At 51.4% G+C, this 18,216-nt stretch overlaps 2 protein-coding genes across 5 annotated transcripts in view; one reads left to right on the forward strand and one right to left on the reverse strand.

Annotated features, from left to right (window-relative positions):
- Positions 1–257: 257 nt before the first annotated feature.
- On the forward strand, positions 258–17,357 carry LOC134578909 (fibulin-7-like). 2 transcript variants are annotated; one of them, XM_063437998.1, is made up of 8 exons: positions 258–339; positions 3,512–3,592; positions 9,591–9,741; positions 10,224–10,397; positions 11,545–11,661; positions 14,456–14,593; positions 14,684–14,822; positions 15,447–17,357. In XM_063437998.1, exons 2-8 carry the CDS (start codon positions 3,530–3,532, stop codon positions 15,805–15,807), a joined length of 1,143 nt encoding a protein of 380 aa, XP_063294068.1. In that variant the 5' UTR covers positions 258–339; positions 3,512–3,529; the 3' UTR covers positions 15,808–17,357. The 2 variants fall into 2 exon arrangements, with proteins under 2 accessions (XP_063294068.1, XP_063294069.1); XM_063437999.1 differs by lacking the exon at positions 258–339 and adding an exon at positions 1,425–1,438.
- The window catches only part of PDPR (pyruvate dehydrogenase phosphatase regulatory subunit), a 47,719-nt gene continuing 46,482 nt past the window's right edge, over positions 16,980–18,216 (reverse strand). For all 3 annotated transcript variants that reach the window (XM_063437997.1, XM_063437996.1, XM_063437995.1), the window contains one exon: positions 16,980–18,178. In XM_063437997.1, coding sequence (XP_063294067.1) covers positions 17,807–18,178 — 372 coding nt within the window. In that variant the 3' untranslated portion in view covers positions 16,980–17,806. The remainder of the gene's footprint in view (positions 18,179–18,216) is intronic.

Genomic DNA, 18,216 nt, shown 5'->3' on the forward strand with positions numbered 1-18,216 from the left:
GCAGCTGAAAATTCAGTGTAGGAGAAGGTAAGGGTCAGCGGTGTTCGCGGAACTGTGTAGCCGATTTCAGTTCCATGAATTTGGCTCCACACACCGCTGACCGCATTGAATTAAAAAAAGATGGCCGCCGCCATGTGTTGGTTTGCACGAAATGCGGCCACCCAGCGTTCGGCAATTTACCTATAGCAGGCTCCCAGCCTGGGAGGTAAATTGCCTGCACACTTCCCTCCCTGGAATGGGTGGGATTCAGTAACATGTCTAGAGGTTGGGCATAGCATGGATCAAAACATCTTGTGCATTCCACAGACCAGAAAGAGACCAGCAACATAGGGAACCCAGGTAAAGGAGACAGACTCTGTATACAGACAGCACACTATACAGGGACCCCAGGTAAGGGAGACACAGACTCTGCATACAGACAGCACACTATACAGGGACCCCAGGTAAAGCAGACAGACTCTGTATACAGACAGCACACTATACAGGGACCCCAGGTAAAGGAGACAGACTCTGCATACAGACAGCACACTATACAGGGACCCCAGGTAAGGGAGAGACAGACTCTGTATACAGACAGCACACTATACAGGGACCCCAGGTAAAGCAGACAGACTCTGTATACAGACAGCACACTATACAGGGACCCCAGGTAAAGGAGACAGACTCTGCATATAGACAGCACACTATACAGGGACCCCAGGTAAAGGAGACAGACTCTGTATACAGACAGCACACTATACAGGGACCCCAGGTAAAGGAGACAGACTCTGTTTACAGACAGCACACTATACAGGGACCCCAGGTAAAGGAGACACAGACTCTGTATACAGACATCACACTATACAGGGACCCCAGGTAAGGGAGACACAGACTCTGCATACAGACAGCACACTATACAGGGACCCCAGGTAAAGGAGACACATACTCTGTATACAGACAGCACACTATACAGGGACCCCAGGTAAGGGAGACACAGACTCTGTATACAGACAGCACACTATACAGGGACCCCAGGTAAGGGAGACACAGACTCTGTATACAGACAGCACACTATACAGGGACCCCAGGTAAGGGAGACATATACTCTGTATACAGACAGCACACTATACAGGGACCCCAGGTAAGGGAGACACAGACTCTGCATACAGACAGCACACTATACAGGGACCCCAGGTAAGGGAGACACAGACTCTGTATACAGACAGCACACTATACAGGGACCCCAGGTAAGGGAGACACAGACTCTGTATACAGACAGCACACTATACAGGGACCCCAGGTAAGGGAGACACAGACTCTGTATACAGACAGCACACTATACAGGGACCCCAGGTAAGGGAGACACAGACTCTGTATACAGACAGCACACTATACAGGGACCCCAGGTAAGGGAGACACAGACACTGTATACAGACTGCACACTATACAGGGACCCCAGGTAAGGGAGACACAGACACTGTATACAGACTGCACACTATACAGGTGGGATATACTGTGGGGTGATACTCACTGGGGAGGGGGGGGGGGGGCGAGATATAATAAAGGGTAATTAACTGGGGGGATGTACTGAGGAGTAATGCTCATTGAGGGGATATACTGGGGGGTGATACTCATTGAAGGGATATACTGGGGGTAATACTCACTCTGGGATATGCAGAGGGGAAATATTTAATGGGGGATATACTGAAGGGTAATACTCACGGGGGATATACTGGGTAGGGTAATACTCACTGTGGGTTATGCTGAGGAATAATACTCATTGAGGGGATACATTGGGGGGTAATACTCACTGGGGGATATACTGAGGGGTAATACTCACTGGGGGGATATGCTGAGGGGATATACTGAGGGGCAATACTTACTGGGGGATATACTGGGTAGGGTAATACGCACCGGGGGATATACTGCGTAGGGTAATACTCACAGTGGGTTATGCTGAGGGGTAATACTCAATGGGGGGATATACTGAGGGGTAATACTCACTGGGGGGTTATACTGGGTAGGGCAATACTCACTGGGGGTTATGCTGAGGGTTAACACTCATTGAGGGTGTACATTATACTGAGGGGTAATACTCACTGGGGGATATGCAGAGGGGAATATTTAATGGGGGATATACGGAAGGGTAATACTCACTGGGGGGGGGGGGGTAATACTCACTGGGGGATATACTGGGTAGGGTAATACTCAATGGGGAATATACTGAGGGGTAATATTTACTTGGGGGATACTTATTGGTAATACTCACTGGGGGATACATTGGGGGGGGGGTAACACTCACTGGGGGATATGCTGAGGGATAATACTCACTGTGGGGATATGCTGAGGGGTAATACTCACAGGGGGTTATACTGGGTAGGGCAATACTCACTGGGGGTTATGCTGAGGGTTAACACTCATTGAGGGTGTACATTATACTGAGGGGTAATACTCACTGGGGGGATATGCTGAGGGGATATACTGAGGGGCAATACTCACTGGGGGATATACTGGTTAGGGTAATACTCACTGGGGGGGGGGGTAATACTCACTGGGGGATATACTGGGTAGGGTAATACTCAATGGGGAATATACTGAGGGGTAATATTTACTTGGGGGATACTTATTGGTAATACTCACTGGGGGATACATTGGGGGGGGTAATACTCACTGGGGGATATGCTGAGGGATAATACTCACTGTGGGGATATGCTGAGGGGTAATACTCACAGGGGGTTATACTGGGTAGGGCAATACTCACTGGGGGTTATGCTGAGGGTTAACACTCATTGAGGGTGTACATTATACTGAGGGGTAATACTCACTGGGGGGATATGCTGAGGGGATATACTGAGGGGCAATACTCACTGGGGGATATACTGGTTAGGGTAATACTCACTGGGGGGGGGTAATACTCACTGGGGGATATACTGGGTAGGGTAATACTCAATGGGGAATATACTGAGGGGTAATATTTACTTGGGGGATACTTATTGGTAATACTCACTGGGGGATATGCTGAGGGATAATACTCACTGGGGGGATATGCTGAGGGGTAATACTCACAGGGGGTTATACTGGGTAGGGCAATACTCACAGGGGGTTATACTGGGTAGGGCAATACTCACTGGGGGTTATGCTGAGGGTTAACACTCATTGAGGGTGTACATTGGGGGGGTGATACTCACTGGGTAATATGCTGAGGGGTAATATTTACTGGGGGGGATATGCTGAGGGGTAAAACTCACTGAGGGATATACTGGGTTGGGCAATACTCACTGGGGGTAATATTCATTGGGGGATATACTGAGGGGTAATACTCACTGGGGGATATGCTGAGGGGTAACACTCACTGGGGGGATATACTGGGGGGTAATACTCACTGGGGGTATATGCTGGGGGGTAATACTCACTGCGGGTATATGCTGAGGGGTAATACTCACTGGGGGTGTACGCTGAGGGATAACACATGGATACAGGTAGGTACCAACAGATAGGGACATTAGTGAATGTGGTTGTCTTTGATTTTTAGGTAGATACATCTTCCAGAATGCTGAAGCAATTTCTTCTTGTGTCCATCTTCCTCCAACTCCTAGTGAACTGTAAGGGACAGGTGAGTGTGGGACTCTGAGAATAGGGACAGGAGGCGAGTGTGGGACTCTGAGAATAGGGACAGGAGGCGAGTGTGGGACTCTGAGAATAGGGACAGGAGGCGAGTGTGGGACTCTGAGAATAGGGACAGGAGGCGAGTGTGGGACTCTGAGAATAGGGACAGGAGGCGAGTGTGGGACTCTGAGAATAGGGACAGGAGGCGAGTGTGGGACTCTGAGAATAGGGACAGGAGGCGAGTGTGGGACTCTGAGAATAGGGACAGGAGGCGAGTGTGGGACTCTGAGAATAGGGACAGGAGGCGAGTGTGGGACTCTGAGAATAGGGACAGGAGGCGAGTGTGGGACTCTGAGAATAGGGACAGGAGGCGAGTGTGGGACTCTGAGAATAGGGACAGGAGGCGAGTGTGGGACTCTGAGAATAGGGACAGGAGGCGAGTGTGGGACTCTGAGAATAGGGACAGGAGGCGAGTGTGGGACTCTGAGAATAGGGACAGGAGGCGAGTGTGGGACTCTGAGAATAGGGACAGGAGGCGAGTGTGGGACTCTGAGAATAGGGACAGGAGGCGAGTGTGGGACTCTGAGAATAGGGACAGGAGGCGAGTGTGGGACTCTGAGAATAGGGACAGGAGGCGAGTGTGGGACTCTGAGAATAGGGACAGGAGGCGAGTGTGGGACTCTGAGAATAGGGACAGGAGGCGAGTGTGGGACTCTGAGAATAGGGACAGGAGGCGAGTGTGGGACTCTGAGAATAGGGACAGGAGGCGAGTGTGGGACTCTGAGAATAGGGACAGGAGGCGAGTGTGGGACTCTGAGAATAGGGACAGGAGGCGAGTGTGGGACTCTGAGAATAGGGACAGGAGGCGAGTGTGGGACTCTGAGAATAGGGACAGGAGGCGAGTGTGGGACTCTGAGAATAGGGACAGGAGGCGAGTGTGGGACTCTGAGAATAGGGACAGGAGGCGAGTGTGGGACTCTGAGAATAGGGACAGGAGGCGAGTGTGGGACTCTGAGAATAGGGACAGGAGGCGAGTGTGGGACTCTGAGAATAGGGACAGGAGGCGAGTGTGGGACTCTGAGAATAGGGACAGGAGGCGAGTGTGGGACTCTGAGAATAGGGACAGGAGGCGAGTGTGGGACTCTGAGAATAGGGACAGGAGGCGAGTGTGGGACTCTGAGAATAGGGACAGGAGGCGAGTGTGGGACTCTGAGAATAGGGACAGGAGGCGAGTGTGGGACTCTGAGAATAGGGACAGGAGGCGAGTGTGGGACTCTGAGAATAGGGACAGGAGGCGAGTGTGGGACTCTGAGAATAGGGACAGGAGGCGAGTGTGGGACTCTGAGAATAGGGACAGGAGGCGAGTGTGGGACTCTGAGAATAGGGACAGGAGGCGAGTGTGGGACTCTGAGAATAGGGACAGGAGGCGAGTGTGGGACTCTGAGAATAGGGACAGGAGGCGAGTGTGGGACTCTGAGAATAGGGACAGGAGGCGAGTGTGGGACTCTGAGAATAGGGACAGGAGGCGAGTGTGGGACTCTGAGAATAGGGACAGGAGGTGAGTGTGTGACTGAGAATAGGGACAGGAGGCGAGTGTCGGACTCTCAGAATAGGGACAGGAGGCGAGTGTCGGACTCTCAGAATAGGGACAGGAGGTGAGTGTGGGACTCTCAGAATAGGGACAAGAGGTGAGTGTCGGACTCTCAGAATAGGGACAGGAGGTGAGTGTCGGACTCTCAGAATAGGGACAAGAGGTGAGTGTGGGATTCTCAGAATAGGAACAAGAGGTGAGTGTGGGATTCTCAGTATAGGGACAGGAGGTGAGTGTGGGACTCTCAGAATAGGGACAAGAGGTGAGTGAGACTGACGCTAGAGACAGGTGAGTGTGGTACAGGAGGTGAGTCTCTCAATATAGGGACAGGAGGTGAGAGACTCAGTATACGGACAGGAGGAAAGCTAGTCTCTCAGTAAAAGGACAGGTTAGTGTTGTGCATTATAATGAGAGGAGAATTTCAATACAATGTTTGGAGGAATAAAAGGCAGAGTTTAAAATGAAATATACTGCCATGTCCACTCAGCTCCATCAAGACAATACAGTGCCCCCAGCTAGGTGAAGGCTATGAAAGGTACTGCAGCCAAAAGATGGTAAATCATTGACCTTTGGGTTTATTCACTATTATATTTATATAGCACCAAGTGAGCCCTGCTCAGTGAGTTTACATGTTAGAGGGAATGGGGTATAGTGATACAGTAACAGAGGGATTGAGGGCCCTGCTCAGTGAGTTTACATGTTAGAGGGAATGGGGTATAGTGATACAGTAACAGAGGGATTGAGGGCCCTGCTCAGTGAGTTTACATGTTAGAGGGAGTGGGGTATAGTGACACAGTAACAGAGGGATTGAGGGCCTGCTCAGTGAGTTTACATGTTAGAGGGAGTGGGGTATAGTGACACAGTAACAGAGGGATTGAGGGCCTGCTCAGTGAGTTTACATGTTCGAGGGAGTGGGGTATAGTGACACAGTAACAGAGGGATTGAGGGCCCTGCTCAGTGAGTTTACATGCTAGAGGTAGTGGGGTATAGTGACGCAGTAACAGAGGGATTGAGGGCCCTGCTCAGTGAGTTTACATGCTAGAGGGAGTGGGGTATACTGACACAGTAACAGAGGGATTGAGGGTCCTGCTCAGTGAGCTTACATGTTAGAGGGAGTGGGGTATAGTGACAGTAACAGAGGGATTGGGGGCCCTGCTCAATGAGCTTACATGCTAGAGGGAGTGGGGTATAGTGACACAGTAACAGAGGGATTGAGGGCCCCGCTCAGTGAGTTTACATGTTAGAGGGAGTGGGGTATAGTGACACAGTAACAGAGGGATTGAGGGCCTGCTCAGTGAGCTTACATGTTAGAGGGAATGGGGTATAGTGATACAGTAACAGAGGGATTGAGGGCCTGCTCAGTGAGTTTACATGCTAGAGGGAGTGGGGTATAGTGACACAGTAACAGAGGGATTGAGGGCCCTACTCAGTGAGTTTACATGTTAGAGGGAGTGGGATATAGTGACAGTAACAGAGGGATTGAGGGCCCTGCTCAGTGAGTTTACATGTTAGAGGGAGTGGGGTATAGTGACACAGTAACAGAGGGATTGAGGGCCTGCTCAGTGAGTTTACATGTTAGAGGGAGTGGGGTATAGTGACACAGTAACAGAGGGATTGAGGGCCTGCTCAGTGAGTTTACATGTTAGAGGGAGTGGGGTATAGTGATACAGTAACAGAGGGATTGAGGGCCTGCTCAGTGAGTTTACATGCTAGAGGGAGTGGGGTATAGTGACACAGTAACAGAGGGATTGAGGGCCTGCTCAGTGAGTTTACATGCTAGAGGGAGTGGGGTATAGTGACACAGTAACAGAGGGATTGAGGGCCCCGCTCAGTGAGTTTACATGTTAGAGGGAGTGGGGTATAGTGACACAGTAACAGAGGGATTGAGGGCCTGCTCAGTGAGTTTACATGTTAGAGGGAGTGGGGTATAGTGACACAGTAACAGAGGGATTGAGGGCCTGCTCAGTGAGTTTACATGCTAGAGGGAGTGGGGTATAGTGACACAGTAACAGAGGGATTGAGGGCCCTGCTCAGTGAGTTTACATGTTAGAGGGAGTGGGGTATAGTGATACAGTAACAGAGGGATTGAGGGCCTGCTCAGTGAGTTTACATGTTAGAGGGAGTGGGGTATAGTGACACAGTAACAGAGGGATTGAGGGCCCTGCTCAGTGAGTTTACATGTTAGAGGGAGTGGGGTATAGTGACACAGTAACAGAGGGATTGAGGCCCTGCTCAGTGAGTTTACATGCTAGAGGTAGTGGGGTATAGTGACGCAGTAACAGAGGGATTGAGGGCCCTGCTCAGTGAGTTTACATGTTAGAGGGAGTGGGGTATACTGACACAGTAACAGAGGGATTGAGGGCCCTGCTCAATGAGCTTACATGCTAGAGGGAGTGGGGTATACTGACACAGTAACAGAGAGATTGAGGGTCCTGCTCAGTGAGCTTACATGTTAGAGGGAGTGGGGTATAGTGACAGTAACAGAGGGATTGGGGGCCCTGCTCAATGAGCTTACATGCTAGAGGGAGTGGGGTATACTGACACAGTAACAGAGGGATTGAGGCCCTGCTCAGTGAGCTTACATGTTAGAGGGAGTGGGGTATACTGACACAGTAACAGAGGGATTGGGGGCCCTGCTCAATGAGCTTACATGCTAGAGGGAGTGGGGTATAGTGACACAGTAACAGAGGGATGGAGGGCCCTGCTCAGTTAAGTTACATGTTAGAGGGAGTGGGGTATAGTGACAGTAACAGAGGGATTGAGGCCCTGCTCAATGAGCTTACATGTTAGAGGGGGTGGGGTATAGTGACACAGTGACAGAGGGATTGAGGGCCTGCTCAGTGAGTTTACATGCTGGAGGGAGTGGGATATAGTGACACAGTAACAGAGGGATTGAGGCCCTGCTCAATGAGCTTACATGTTAGAGGGAGTGGGGTATAGCGACACAGTAACAGAGGGATTGAGGGTCTGCTCAGTGAGTTTACATGTTAGAGGGAGTGGGGTATAGCGACACAGTAACAGAGGGATTGAGGGTCTGCTCAGTGAGCTTACATGTTAGAGGGAGTGGGGTATAGTGACACAGTAACAGAGGGATTGAGGTCCTGCTCAGTGAGCTTATATGTTAGAGGGCTTACATGTTAGAGGGAGTGGGGTATAGTGACAGTAATAGAGGGATTGAGGCCCTGCTCAGTGAGTTTACATGTTAGAGGGAGTGGGGTATAGTGACAGTAACAGAGGGATTGAGGGTCCTGCTCAGTGAGTTTACATGTTAGAGGGAGTGGGGTATAGTGACAGTAACAGAGGGATTGAGGCCCTGCTCAGTGAGTTTACATGTTAGAGGGAGTGGGGTATAGTGACACAGTAACAGAGGGATTGAGGGCCCTGCTCAGTGAGTTTACATGTTAGAGGGAGTGGGGTATAGAGACACAGTAACAGAGGGATCGAGGCCCTGCTCAGTGAGCTCACATGCTAAAGGGAGTGGGGTATAGTCAGGGATGTTTTAGCCGCGAGGCAAACAAGGCATTTGCCTTGGGCGGCATTTGCCTCGGGCGGCATTTTCCAGGGGGCGGCAAAAAAAGCCGCCCCCAAATGCCCAGGGCAAATGTCTTGTTAGCCTTGCGGCTAACTGACAAGCCAGGCGAGCGGTTGGTCGGCGGGTGGCGCTGGCGAGGGAGCACTTTCCCCTGAGCTATCTGCTCAGCTCCCTCGGCTCCCGGGATTACTCTACGAGGGAGCGGAGCTGAGCAGAGCGCTCAGGGGAAAGTGCTCCCTCGCCAGCGCCGCACGCCCAGCAGCCCCACTAGACCCCAGGGAGAGGGAGAACCCCACCCCCCATCTAGCATTCCCAAAGGTAAGGAGGCTGGGGGGGTTAAATAAAAATTAAAAGTGAGTGTGTTAATATGTCTATTAGTGTGTGTCGGTTTGACTGTATGTGTGTCTGACAGTGTGTGTGTGTGTGTCTGTTAGTGAGTGAGTGTGTGTCTGTTAGTGAGTGTGTCTGTTAGTGTGTGTCAGTGAGTGTGTGTTTCTGTTAGCTAGTGTATGCGTATCTGTCAGTGAATGTGTGTGTGCATATTTAAAAGGCGGGGCAGGGGGGAATGGTTGGGTGGGGGTGGCGCGGGCGAGGGGGGAGCGCCTGAGTTTTGTCCTGCCTAGTAGTGATACAAAGGGTCGGGTAGAAACGTTGGCTGCTGGAATAGTATTTACTCTAAATTGTCACAAATTCTATCTGAATGTTAAACCTGAGGTATAAATATCCACACCAGGACTATGGTTGAGCTCGACAACTTACCAGATCACCTATTTTCGCTCAGTTTGGTGAATAACCTGTCTAGGTGTGCCGGGGGTATCTCGCTGTAACCTTTATAGAACCAGGTAGCCATGGTAATGTCGGACACATACGGTGTATCCCCAGGCTTGCTCGGAGCACAGAGAGACCATAAGAACCCTTCGACAAGTCCAGAAACTCCTCACGGATCACGAGTCGTCCTATCTGAAGGAGCTGAAATCCCTGACTCGGAAACTCACACGGCTGGGGGCAGATCTGGTGAAAGCAGACTCCAGAGGTAAGTGCTGGGGGCACCTTTAAAGATGAAGAGCTATTTCTCTGGAAATTGCACATTGCATAAAACAGAAAAAAAATCGCCAATAACTGTGCTCACGTTTTTTACATTATGGTCAATTTTCTTTTACATTTATATTAAAGATTCCAATTCAGTCAAGGCACAGCAAGGGCACACCATTCAAATGAGGAGGAGAATGAAACACGGATCCTCCTCTCAATCTGTGCTGGCTGTCAGGTGTAAAGGGCGGAGCTTGTAACAATCACTGACAGCGAGCAAAGATGGAGGTGCCCAGTTACAGGATAAACTGGTGTGAATTTCTACATTTAATTTGATCTTTCTTAAATACATAATTTTTCCCGACAGATCATGGGAGTGCTCCGATGGTACCAGAGGGCATTCCACACACAATTCATGATGCTCAGAATATGTTCCTCCCACAATCCAAATTTTATCCCCCTGCAATAACGTACGTTTTATTCCAGAACAGAACTGTCCTCCTTTAAAAGCCCCTCGCCATGGTCGAAAACTGGGGGCGGGAATGAAATTAGGACATGAGATGCATTTTGTGTGTGACCCAGGGTACCTACTACTTGGATCGGAAACCAGAATCTGTCTGGAAAACCAGACCTGGAGCGGGCAGAGTGCAGTGTGTACAGGTATACATGCTGAATGGGCAGACACTGTGCGTACAGGAGTGTAATGCTGGTGTGTGCAGACTGTGTGTACAGGTAGGTAATGCTGGTGGTGTGCAGACACTGTGTACATGTAGGTAGTGCTGGTGTGTGCAGACTGTGTGTACAGATAGGTAGTGCTGGTGGATAGCAGACTGTGTGTACATGTAGGTAGTGCTGGTGTGTGCAGACACTGTGTACATGTAGGTAGTGCTGGTGGTGTGCAGACTGTGTGTACAGGTAGGTAATGCTGGTGGTGTGCAGACTGTGTGTACATGTAGGTAGTGCTGGTGTGTGCAGACACTGTGTACATGTAGGTAGTGCTGGTGTGTGCAGACTGTGTGTACAGGTAGGAAGTGCAGTCTGGGTATACAGGTAGGTAGTGCTGTTGGAGTGCAGACTGTGTGTATAGATAGGTAGTGCTAGCGGTGTGCAGACTGTGTGTACAGATAGATAGTGCTAGCGGTGTGCAGACTGTGTGTACAGATAGGTAGTGCTAGCGGTGTGCAGACTGTGTGTACAGATAGGTAGTGCTGGTGGATAGCAGACTGTGTGTACAGATAGGTAGTGCTGGTGGATAGCAGACTGTGTGTACAGGTAGGTAGTGCTGGTAGTGTGCAGACTGTGTGTACAGGAAGGTAGTGCTGGTGGAGTGCAGACTGTGTGTACAGGTAGGTAGTGCTAGCGGTGTGCAGACTGTGTGTACAGATAGGTAGTGCTAGCGGTGTGCAGACTGTGTGTGCAGATAGGTAGTGCTGGTGGATAGCAGACTGTGTGTACAGATAGGTAGTGCTAGTGGTGTGCAGACTGTGTGTACAGATAGGTAGTGCTAGTGGTATGCAGACTGTGTGTACAGATAGGTAGTGCTGGTGGATAGCAGACTGTGTGTACAGATAGGTAGTGCTGGTGGATAGCAGACTGTGTGTACAGATAGGTAGTGCTGGTGGATAGCAGACTGTGTGTACAGGTAGGTAGTGCTAGCGGGGTGCACACTGTGTGTACAGGTAGATAGTGCGGGTGGTGTGCAGACTGTGTGTACAGGTAGATAGTGCGGGTGGTGTGCAGACTTCCCATACCGTGTATTTGGTTAATGGGAAGAGGTGTGACATGTTACTATCTGTTCTTTTTCTAGCTGTGACAAACACATCGTCCCCATTTCAACGTCCTGCAAAATGTTCCTCTTACTATGGTACTCAGCACTGTACCTGCGACCCAGGCTTCCTGATCCAGCCTGGAGCTCTGTGCCAGGGTGAGATAGCATTATCTGGTGTATGTGTAGATCCAAGAACAGCTGGCATTACCCAGGGAACCACAGCCCCAGCTCAGCAGCACTACCCAGGCGACCACAGCCCCAGCTCAGCGGCACTACCCAGGCAACCACAGCCCCAGCTCAGCGGCACTACCCAGGGAACCACAGCCCCAGCTCAGCTGGCACTACCCAGGGAACCACAGCCCCAGCTCAGCTGGCACTACCCAGGGAACCACAGCCCCAGCTCAGCTGGCATTACCCAGGGAACCACAGCCCCAGCTCAGCTGGCATTACCCAGGGAACCACAGCCCCAGCTCAGCAGCACTACCCAGGGAACCACAGCCCCAGCTCAGCAGCACTACCCAGGCAACCACAGCCCCAGCTCAGCGGCACTACCCAGGGAACCACAGCCCCAGCTCAGCTGGCACTACCCAGGGAACCACAGCCCCAGCTCAGCAGCACTACCCAGGCAACCACAGCCCCAGCTCAGCGGCACTACCCAGGCAACCACAGCCCCAGCTCAGCGGCACTACCCAGGCAACCACAGCCCCAGCTCAGCGGCACTACCCAGGGAACCACAGCCCCAGCTCAGCTGGCACTACCCAGGGAACCACAGCCCCAGCTCAGCAGCACTACCCAGGCAACCACAGCCCCAGCTCAGCGGCACTACCCAGGCAACCACAGCCCCAGCTCAGCGGCACTACCCAGGCAACCACAGCCCCAGCTCAGCGGCACTACCCAGGCAACCACAGCCCCAGCTCAGCGGCACTACCCAGGGAACCACAGCCCCAGCTCAGCTGGCATTACCCAGGGAACCACAGCCCCAGCTCAGCAGCACTACCCAGGCAACCACAGCCCCAGCTCAGCGGCACTACCCAGGCAACCACAGCCCCAGCTCAGCGGCACTACCCAGGCAACCACAGCCCCAGCTCAGCTGGCATTACCCAGGGAACCACAGCCCCAGCTCAGCAGCACTACCCAGGGAACCACAGCCCCAGCTCAGCAGCACTACCCAGGCAACCACAGCCCCAGCTCAGCGGCACTACCCAGGGAACCACAGCCCCAGCTCAGCTGGCACTACCCAGGGAACCACAGCCCCAGCTCAGCTGGCACTACCCAGGGAACCACAGCCCCAGCTCAGCAGCACTACCCAGGCAACCACAGCCCCAGCTCAGCGGCACTACCCAGGCAACCACAGCCCCAGCTCAGCGGCACTACCCAGGGAACCACAGCCCCAGCTCAGCGGCACTACCCAGGGAACCACAGCCCCAGCTCAGCGGCACTACCCAGGGAACCACAGCCCCAGCTCAGCGGCACTACCCAGGGAACCACAGCCCCAGCTCAGCTGGCATTACCCAGGGAACCACAGCCCCAGCTCAGCAGCACTACCCAGGGAACCACAGCCCCAGCTCAGCAGCACTACCCAGGCAACCACAGCCCCAGCTCAGCGGCACTACCCAGGCAACCACAGCCCCAGCTCAGCTGGCATTACCCAGGGAACCACAGCCCCAGCTCAGCAGCACTACCCAGGGAACCACAGCCCCAGCTCAGCAGCACTACCCAGGCAACCACAGCCCCAGCTCAGCGGCACTACCCAGGCAACCACAGCCCCAGCTCAGCGGCACTACCCAGGCAACCACAGCCCCAGCTCAGCGGCACTACCCAGGGAACCACAGCCCCAGCTCAGCTGGCATTACCCAGGGAACCACAGCCCCAGCTCAGCGGCACTACCCAGGGAACCACAGCCCCAGCTCAGCTGGCACTACCCAGGGAACCACAGCCCCAGCTCAGCTGGCACTACCCAGGGAACCACAGCCCCAGCTCAGCAGCACTACCCAGGCAACCACAGCCCCAGCTCAGCGGCACTACCCAGGCAACCACAGCCCCAGCTCAGCGGCACTACCCAGGGAACCACAGCCCCAGCTCAGCGGCACTACCCAGGGAACCACAGCCCCAGCTCAGCGGCACTACCCAGGGAACCACAGCCCCAGCTCAGCTGGCATTACCCAGGGAACCACAGCCCCAGCTCAGCAGCACTACCCAGGGAACCACAGCCCCAGCTCAGCTGGCACTACCCAGGGAACCACAGCCCCAGCTCAGCTGGCACTACCCAGGGAACCACAGCCCCAGCTCAGCAGCACTACCCAGGCAACCACAGCCCCAGCTCAGCGGCACTACCCAGGCAACCGCAACCACAGCCCCAGCTCAGCGGCACTACCCAGGGAACCACAGCCCCAGCTCAGCGGCACTACCCAGGGAACCACAGCCCCAGCTCAGCTGGCATTACCCAGGGAACCACAGCCCCAGCTCAGCAGCACTACCCAGGGAACCACAGCCCCAGCTCAGCAGCACTACCCAGGCAACCACAGCCCCAGCTCAGCGGCACTACCCAGGCAACCACAGCCCCAGCTCAGCTGGCATTACCCAGGGAACCACAGCCCCAGCTCAGCAGCACTACCCAGGGAACCACAGCCCCAGCTCAGCAGCACTACCCAGGCAACCACAGCCCCAGCTCAGCGGCACTACCCAGGGAACCACAGCCCCAGCTCAGCTGGCACTACCCAGGGAACCACAGCCCCAGCTCAGCTGGCACTACCCAGGGAACCACAGCTCAGCTGGCACTACCCAAGGAACCACAGTCCCATTGGTCTCATGCCATACTTGGTGACTGTGGCTGGCTTAGCACCCTGTATGGTCTCACCATATAAGGACTCTATGCCTAGCGTGTGTGCACTGGATTGTAAGCTTTGTGCTCCAGCATGCATTGTGCTCATTTATATGGTTTCCTTCACAGATCTGGATGAATGTACTGTGTTTCAAAGCAAGCCTGGGTCCAAAATATGTGTTTACGAATGTGTAAATACTGCTGGCTCTTACCGATGTGTTTGTCCCCGGGGCTATGTTCTGGACACAGCGCAGAACAGGTGCCAAGGTAAGACTCCTCTCTTTATTCCCTCACTTTTACTTTGCTCTAAACCAGTTTCACCTCAAGGTTCAGAGTAACTGGATTCTTCTTTATTAGATATCGACGAGTGTGTCTCAGACCAATCTGCTTGCCCTGGCAGTGACCTCTGTGTCAATTTGTTTGGTGGTTTTATCTGCGCCCACCCGGAATGCCCTAAATCTAAACCCAATGTCACCTACGTAAGAACATCAGGCCAGTAAGTACCATCGCTGCCAAGCCTGCCGCAATATATACTTTCACCATCGTGTCTGGTGTCTAAATGCAACGTCTGCAGTCATTTTGGATTAGCTACATCACATTAACCTGTTAAAAAAAAAAAAGCAGTGTGAATTTTACAACTGGCTTTACAGACCAACTCTTGTTCCTGGCTGCCAGAACTGTAACAAAAGTGCTTTAACTCCGTATGTGCAGCATACAGACTCCAAGCACCATGAGCACTTCTAGCCATGTGCATGGTGTAACCGTTTATGTCTAGCGACAGGCTTGATTTAACAACTTTTATTCTATGAATTTATCATATAGAGAATGTATTAAACTAAAATGTATTAAACAGATTAATAATATTTCCATCTAATCGAGATATAGACGAATCAGATGGGATTTCCAATATTTTTTTTTTACGTGGACACGGCTCTGTTGTAATTACATTACAATATTTCACACGATTCAGACAGATCACCTGTTCATCTCCCAACATTCTATTGTGCAGGAGAAGCATGGTTGTCTGATTTGTACGGTGATGCAGAATGTCAGCTTAGTTCCATAAAACGAGCACTCCGTGTCCAGGCATTTCATGCTGTTTGTATCTCTCTCCCTACAGTCAGTGTGAGCGGACCCCCTGCCCTGTGGGAAACAGCAATTGCCTGGAAGCCCCTCACTCCATCTCTTTCCATTACCTGGCGGTGCAGTCCCAGCTTTCTGTGCCGAGAGTCCTATTCACCATGACCGCTCCACATTCGCTGGGAGGCAGCCAACGCTTCTCCATTGTAAAGGAAAAAGGGCAGCGTTTTCTGCAGGTGCGCCAAGCCGGCAGACACCGCGGGGAACTAGTCCTAAACCGCTCTATCACTGGCCCTTCAGAGCTGCAGGTGGAGGTGGAAATGTCGGAAATGTCAGCCCAAGGAATTCTGGGAAAACACATATTTACTGTCACAGTCTACGTTTCCCAGTACCCTTTCTAAGAACACGTTCCTCTGGGAGGAAAGGGGTTACACTGGCAGGTGATAACAATAATCATGGCAGCCAAGCATCCCGCATAATGCTCTTACACCCATAACGCTGGCAAAGCATCATGGGAGGTGTAGTCCAAAACATCTGGAGTGCCGAAGGTTGCCTATGCCTGCCCTATATCATAAGCTAGAGAGGTAGGTCCCCAGCAGAGGGTTAAATGATTAGCCGAAATCCGGAGCAGAAGGATATTTACTGCTGGTTTGCTATGCTTTAAATAAACAGTTCAGTCTGCTAAATAAACTTGTTTATGTTTGTAAGATTTCTAAAAAGCCATGTGTCCGCGGCTGCTGTATAGAGGTTTATGGAGTTCTACCAGAGACAGGGAGGCCAACTGCGGGCAGACGTAAATACAAACCCAATGGAAGACAGTCTGTAAAAGTACATTTTAACTGGAGGAAGAGAAAGAAATACCTAAAAGGGAATGACTGGATTTTTTATTCTCGGACATACAGGGCTGTGACTGGATCGTTTATTGAGGCTCACACTGGGACATGTCTGGCTGCCTGCCTGGAGGGGCATTTGGTGGAATCCAGTGCAGACACCTCGACAAAGGGCAGCTTGTTGGTTGAATCAAGGGGACAGTGGGAGGGATTAGGCCAAGCTAGAAATCTGGCCAGTAAATAAAAACACCAAAGACAATCAGCATCTGCAAACTAAAATTTCAGGAGAAAAAAAAAACAAGTCAAACTAAACCCTAGCTGCCCACAAACAGCAGCATGAAAACGTTCACCTCAATCAAATCACGTGAAATGTCCTTTTCAACAAACATAAGGAACTGCACTCAATCCCATCAATCTGAGCCAGGTGCAACCAAACCAGGACCAAGAACCAGGTTCCAATGGCAATAGCATATAGTACAAAGATGGTTCAGGCACTCCAAGGTTTTAGAAATGGCTAATTTATTGAAACCTAAAGCAACGTTTCGACCTTGTGGTCTTTGTCAAGCTCACAAATCAATCTGCCATTTCTGAACCTTGGAGTGCCTGAACCATCTTTGTACTTCATGAATATTCGTCTGAATTTCCTTTTGGAGGATCACAGCTCCTGCTCTGGGCTCCCAGGAACACACGCCGGGTACAGCAGGATACGTGGAATCTGGATTAAGATCATGTAACAGGCAGCATGCTTATACGCATATTTTATTGCTATTTATTTACAGTAACAATAAAAATGACCATATAAAACAATCCTGTTATAAGTTGTATAGGTTAGCGGCAATAAGGCACTCACCTCTCTCCTATGCTTGAAATGCCTTATTGCCCTGAAAGCTGTAATACTGCACTGGGAGTCAGAATAAACAGGAGTGTATCAATCACCTCTACTATAAGGTTACCCCAAACAGCCCACCATCAGCACATTGCCCCATTACCGTCCCCTGAACATCGCCTGATCTGTAGGAAAGAAAGTGGAGCCCACTGCTTCCTGTCTGCAGATTACATGATTGGAGCCTCCACTAAATGGGAATATAAAGTGCATTTAAATAAATGAACCCTCTCTGAAAGCCCTAATTTCCAGCTGTGTTTGTGCCAATTGCTTGCAGGAAGGTTGGGTGTCATTAATGGTAAAATCGTTACATGGTGTAAAATAGGGGCAGTCTATCACCTATAACTGAGAAACTGAATTCTGTTTTACCGATTCTTGTGCTTAAAGCAACAGGTTTGAACTAAAACACTGGGGTGAATCTTCTGTCTTTTCCTACAACTCCCCCTAAACTCAAACCAAAGGTTGTGACCCTGTGTTTGCGCTAGTTCTTGGTGGTCTGGAGATAGATTGATTCTTCCAGGTACCCGTGTCTTGCGGCAGGATTGAGCAGGTACATCAGTAGAATTTCTAATTTCTCTGTTAATCAGCGGTGTTCCGCCCACTCGCCTTGTCATTCTTTAAGGAACATAGATTCTCTTCTCAAGTCCACACGCAAGTCTCCTGTTAGCTCTCCTCTCCACATTGTCCTTAGTATCCCACCTCCAGATCTTCCTTCCTGCGCCTCTGGGTGAACAAGGAACTGAAAGGGTACAATTTAGCTTTTGCTTGGAACCTCTGGCCGGCAATCTCGATGTGATACTCTCCTCGATTGATGAAGTCGGGGTTTATAGGCTTGGTGCTGTGGATGAAGCCCAGGCACACATGTCTGCCCAGCGTGTAGCTGTAAGCACTGCTGGTGGTCTTACCAACGTGTTCTCCATTGCGGTAGATAGGTTCCCCCCACCAGGGCCAGAGATCTAGATCTGTATCATGATCTTCAAGAATGAACATTGTGAACCGTTTGAACACTCCCTCCTCTCGCTGGTGTAGCAATGCGTCCCGGCCAATGAAGTCATATCCCTGCTGAAACAATTCCAATCAACAGACAGCAAACAGCA

This window comes from Pelobates fuscus, chromosome 12 (genome assembly GCF_036172605.1).
Source record: "Pelobates fuscus isolate aPelFus1 chromosome 12, aPelFus1.pri, whole genome shotgun sequence".
Taxonomy (NCBI): domain Eukaryota; kingdom Metazoa; phylum Chordata; class Amphibia; order Anura; family Pelobatidae; genus Pelobates; species Pelobates fuscus.

What these genes read in the sequence shown, in the direction of transcription:
- LOC134578909 (XM_063437998.1), top strand. Translation starts at nt 3,530, where the DNA reads ATGCTGAAGCAATTTCTTCTTGTGTCCATCTTCCTCCAACTCCTAGTG. An exon ending in GCCTGGAGCTCTGTGCCAGG is followed by an intron (nt 11,662 to 14,455) that starts GTGAGATAGCAT and finishes TTTCCTTCACAG; the next exon opens with ATCTGGATGAATGTACTGTG. An exon ending in AGCGCAGAACAGGTGCCAAG is followed by an intron (nt 14,594 to 14,683) that starts GTAAGACTCCTC and finishes CTTCTTTATTAG; the next exon opens with ATATCGACGAGTGTGTCTCA.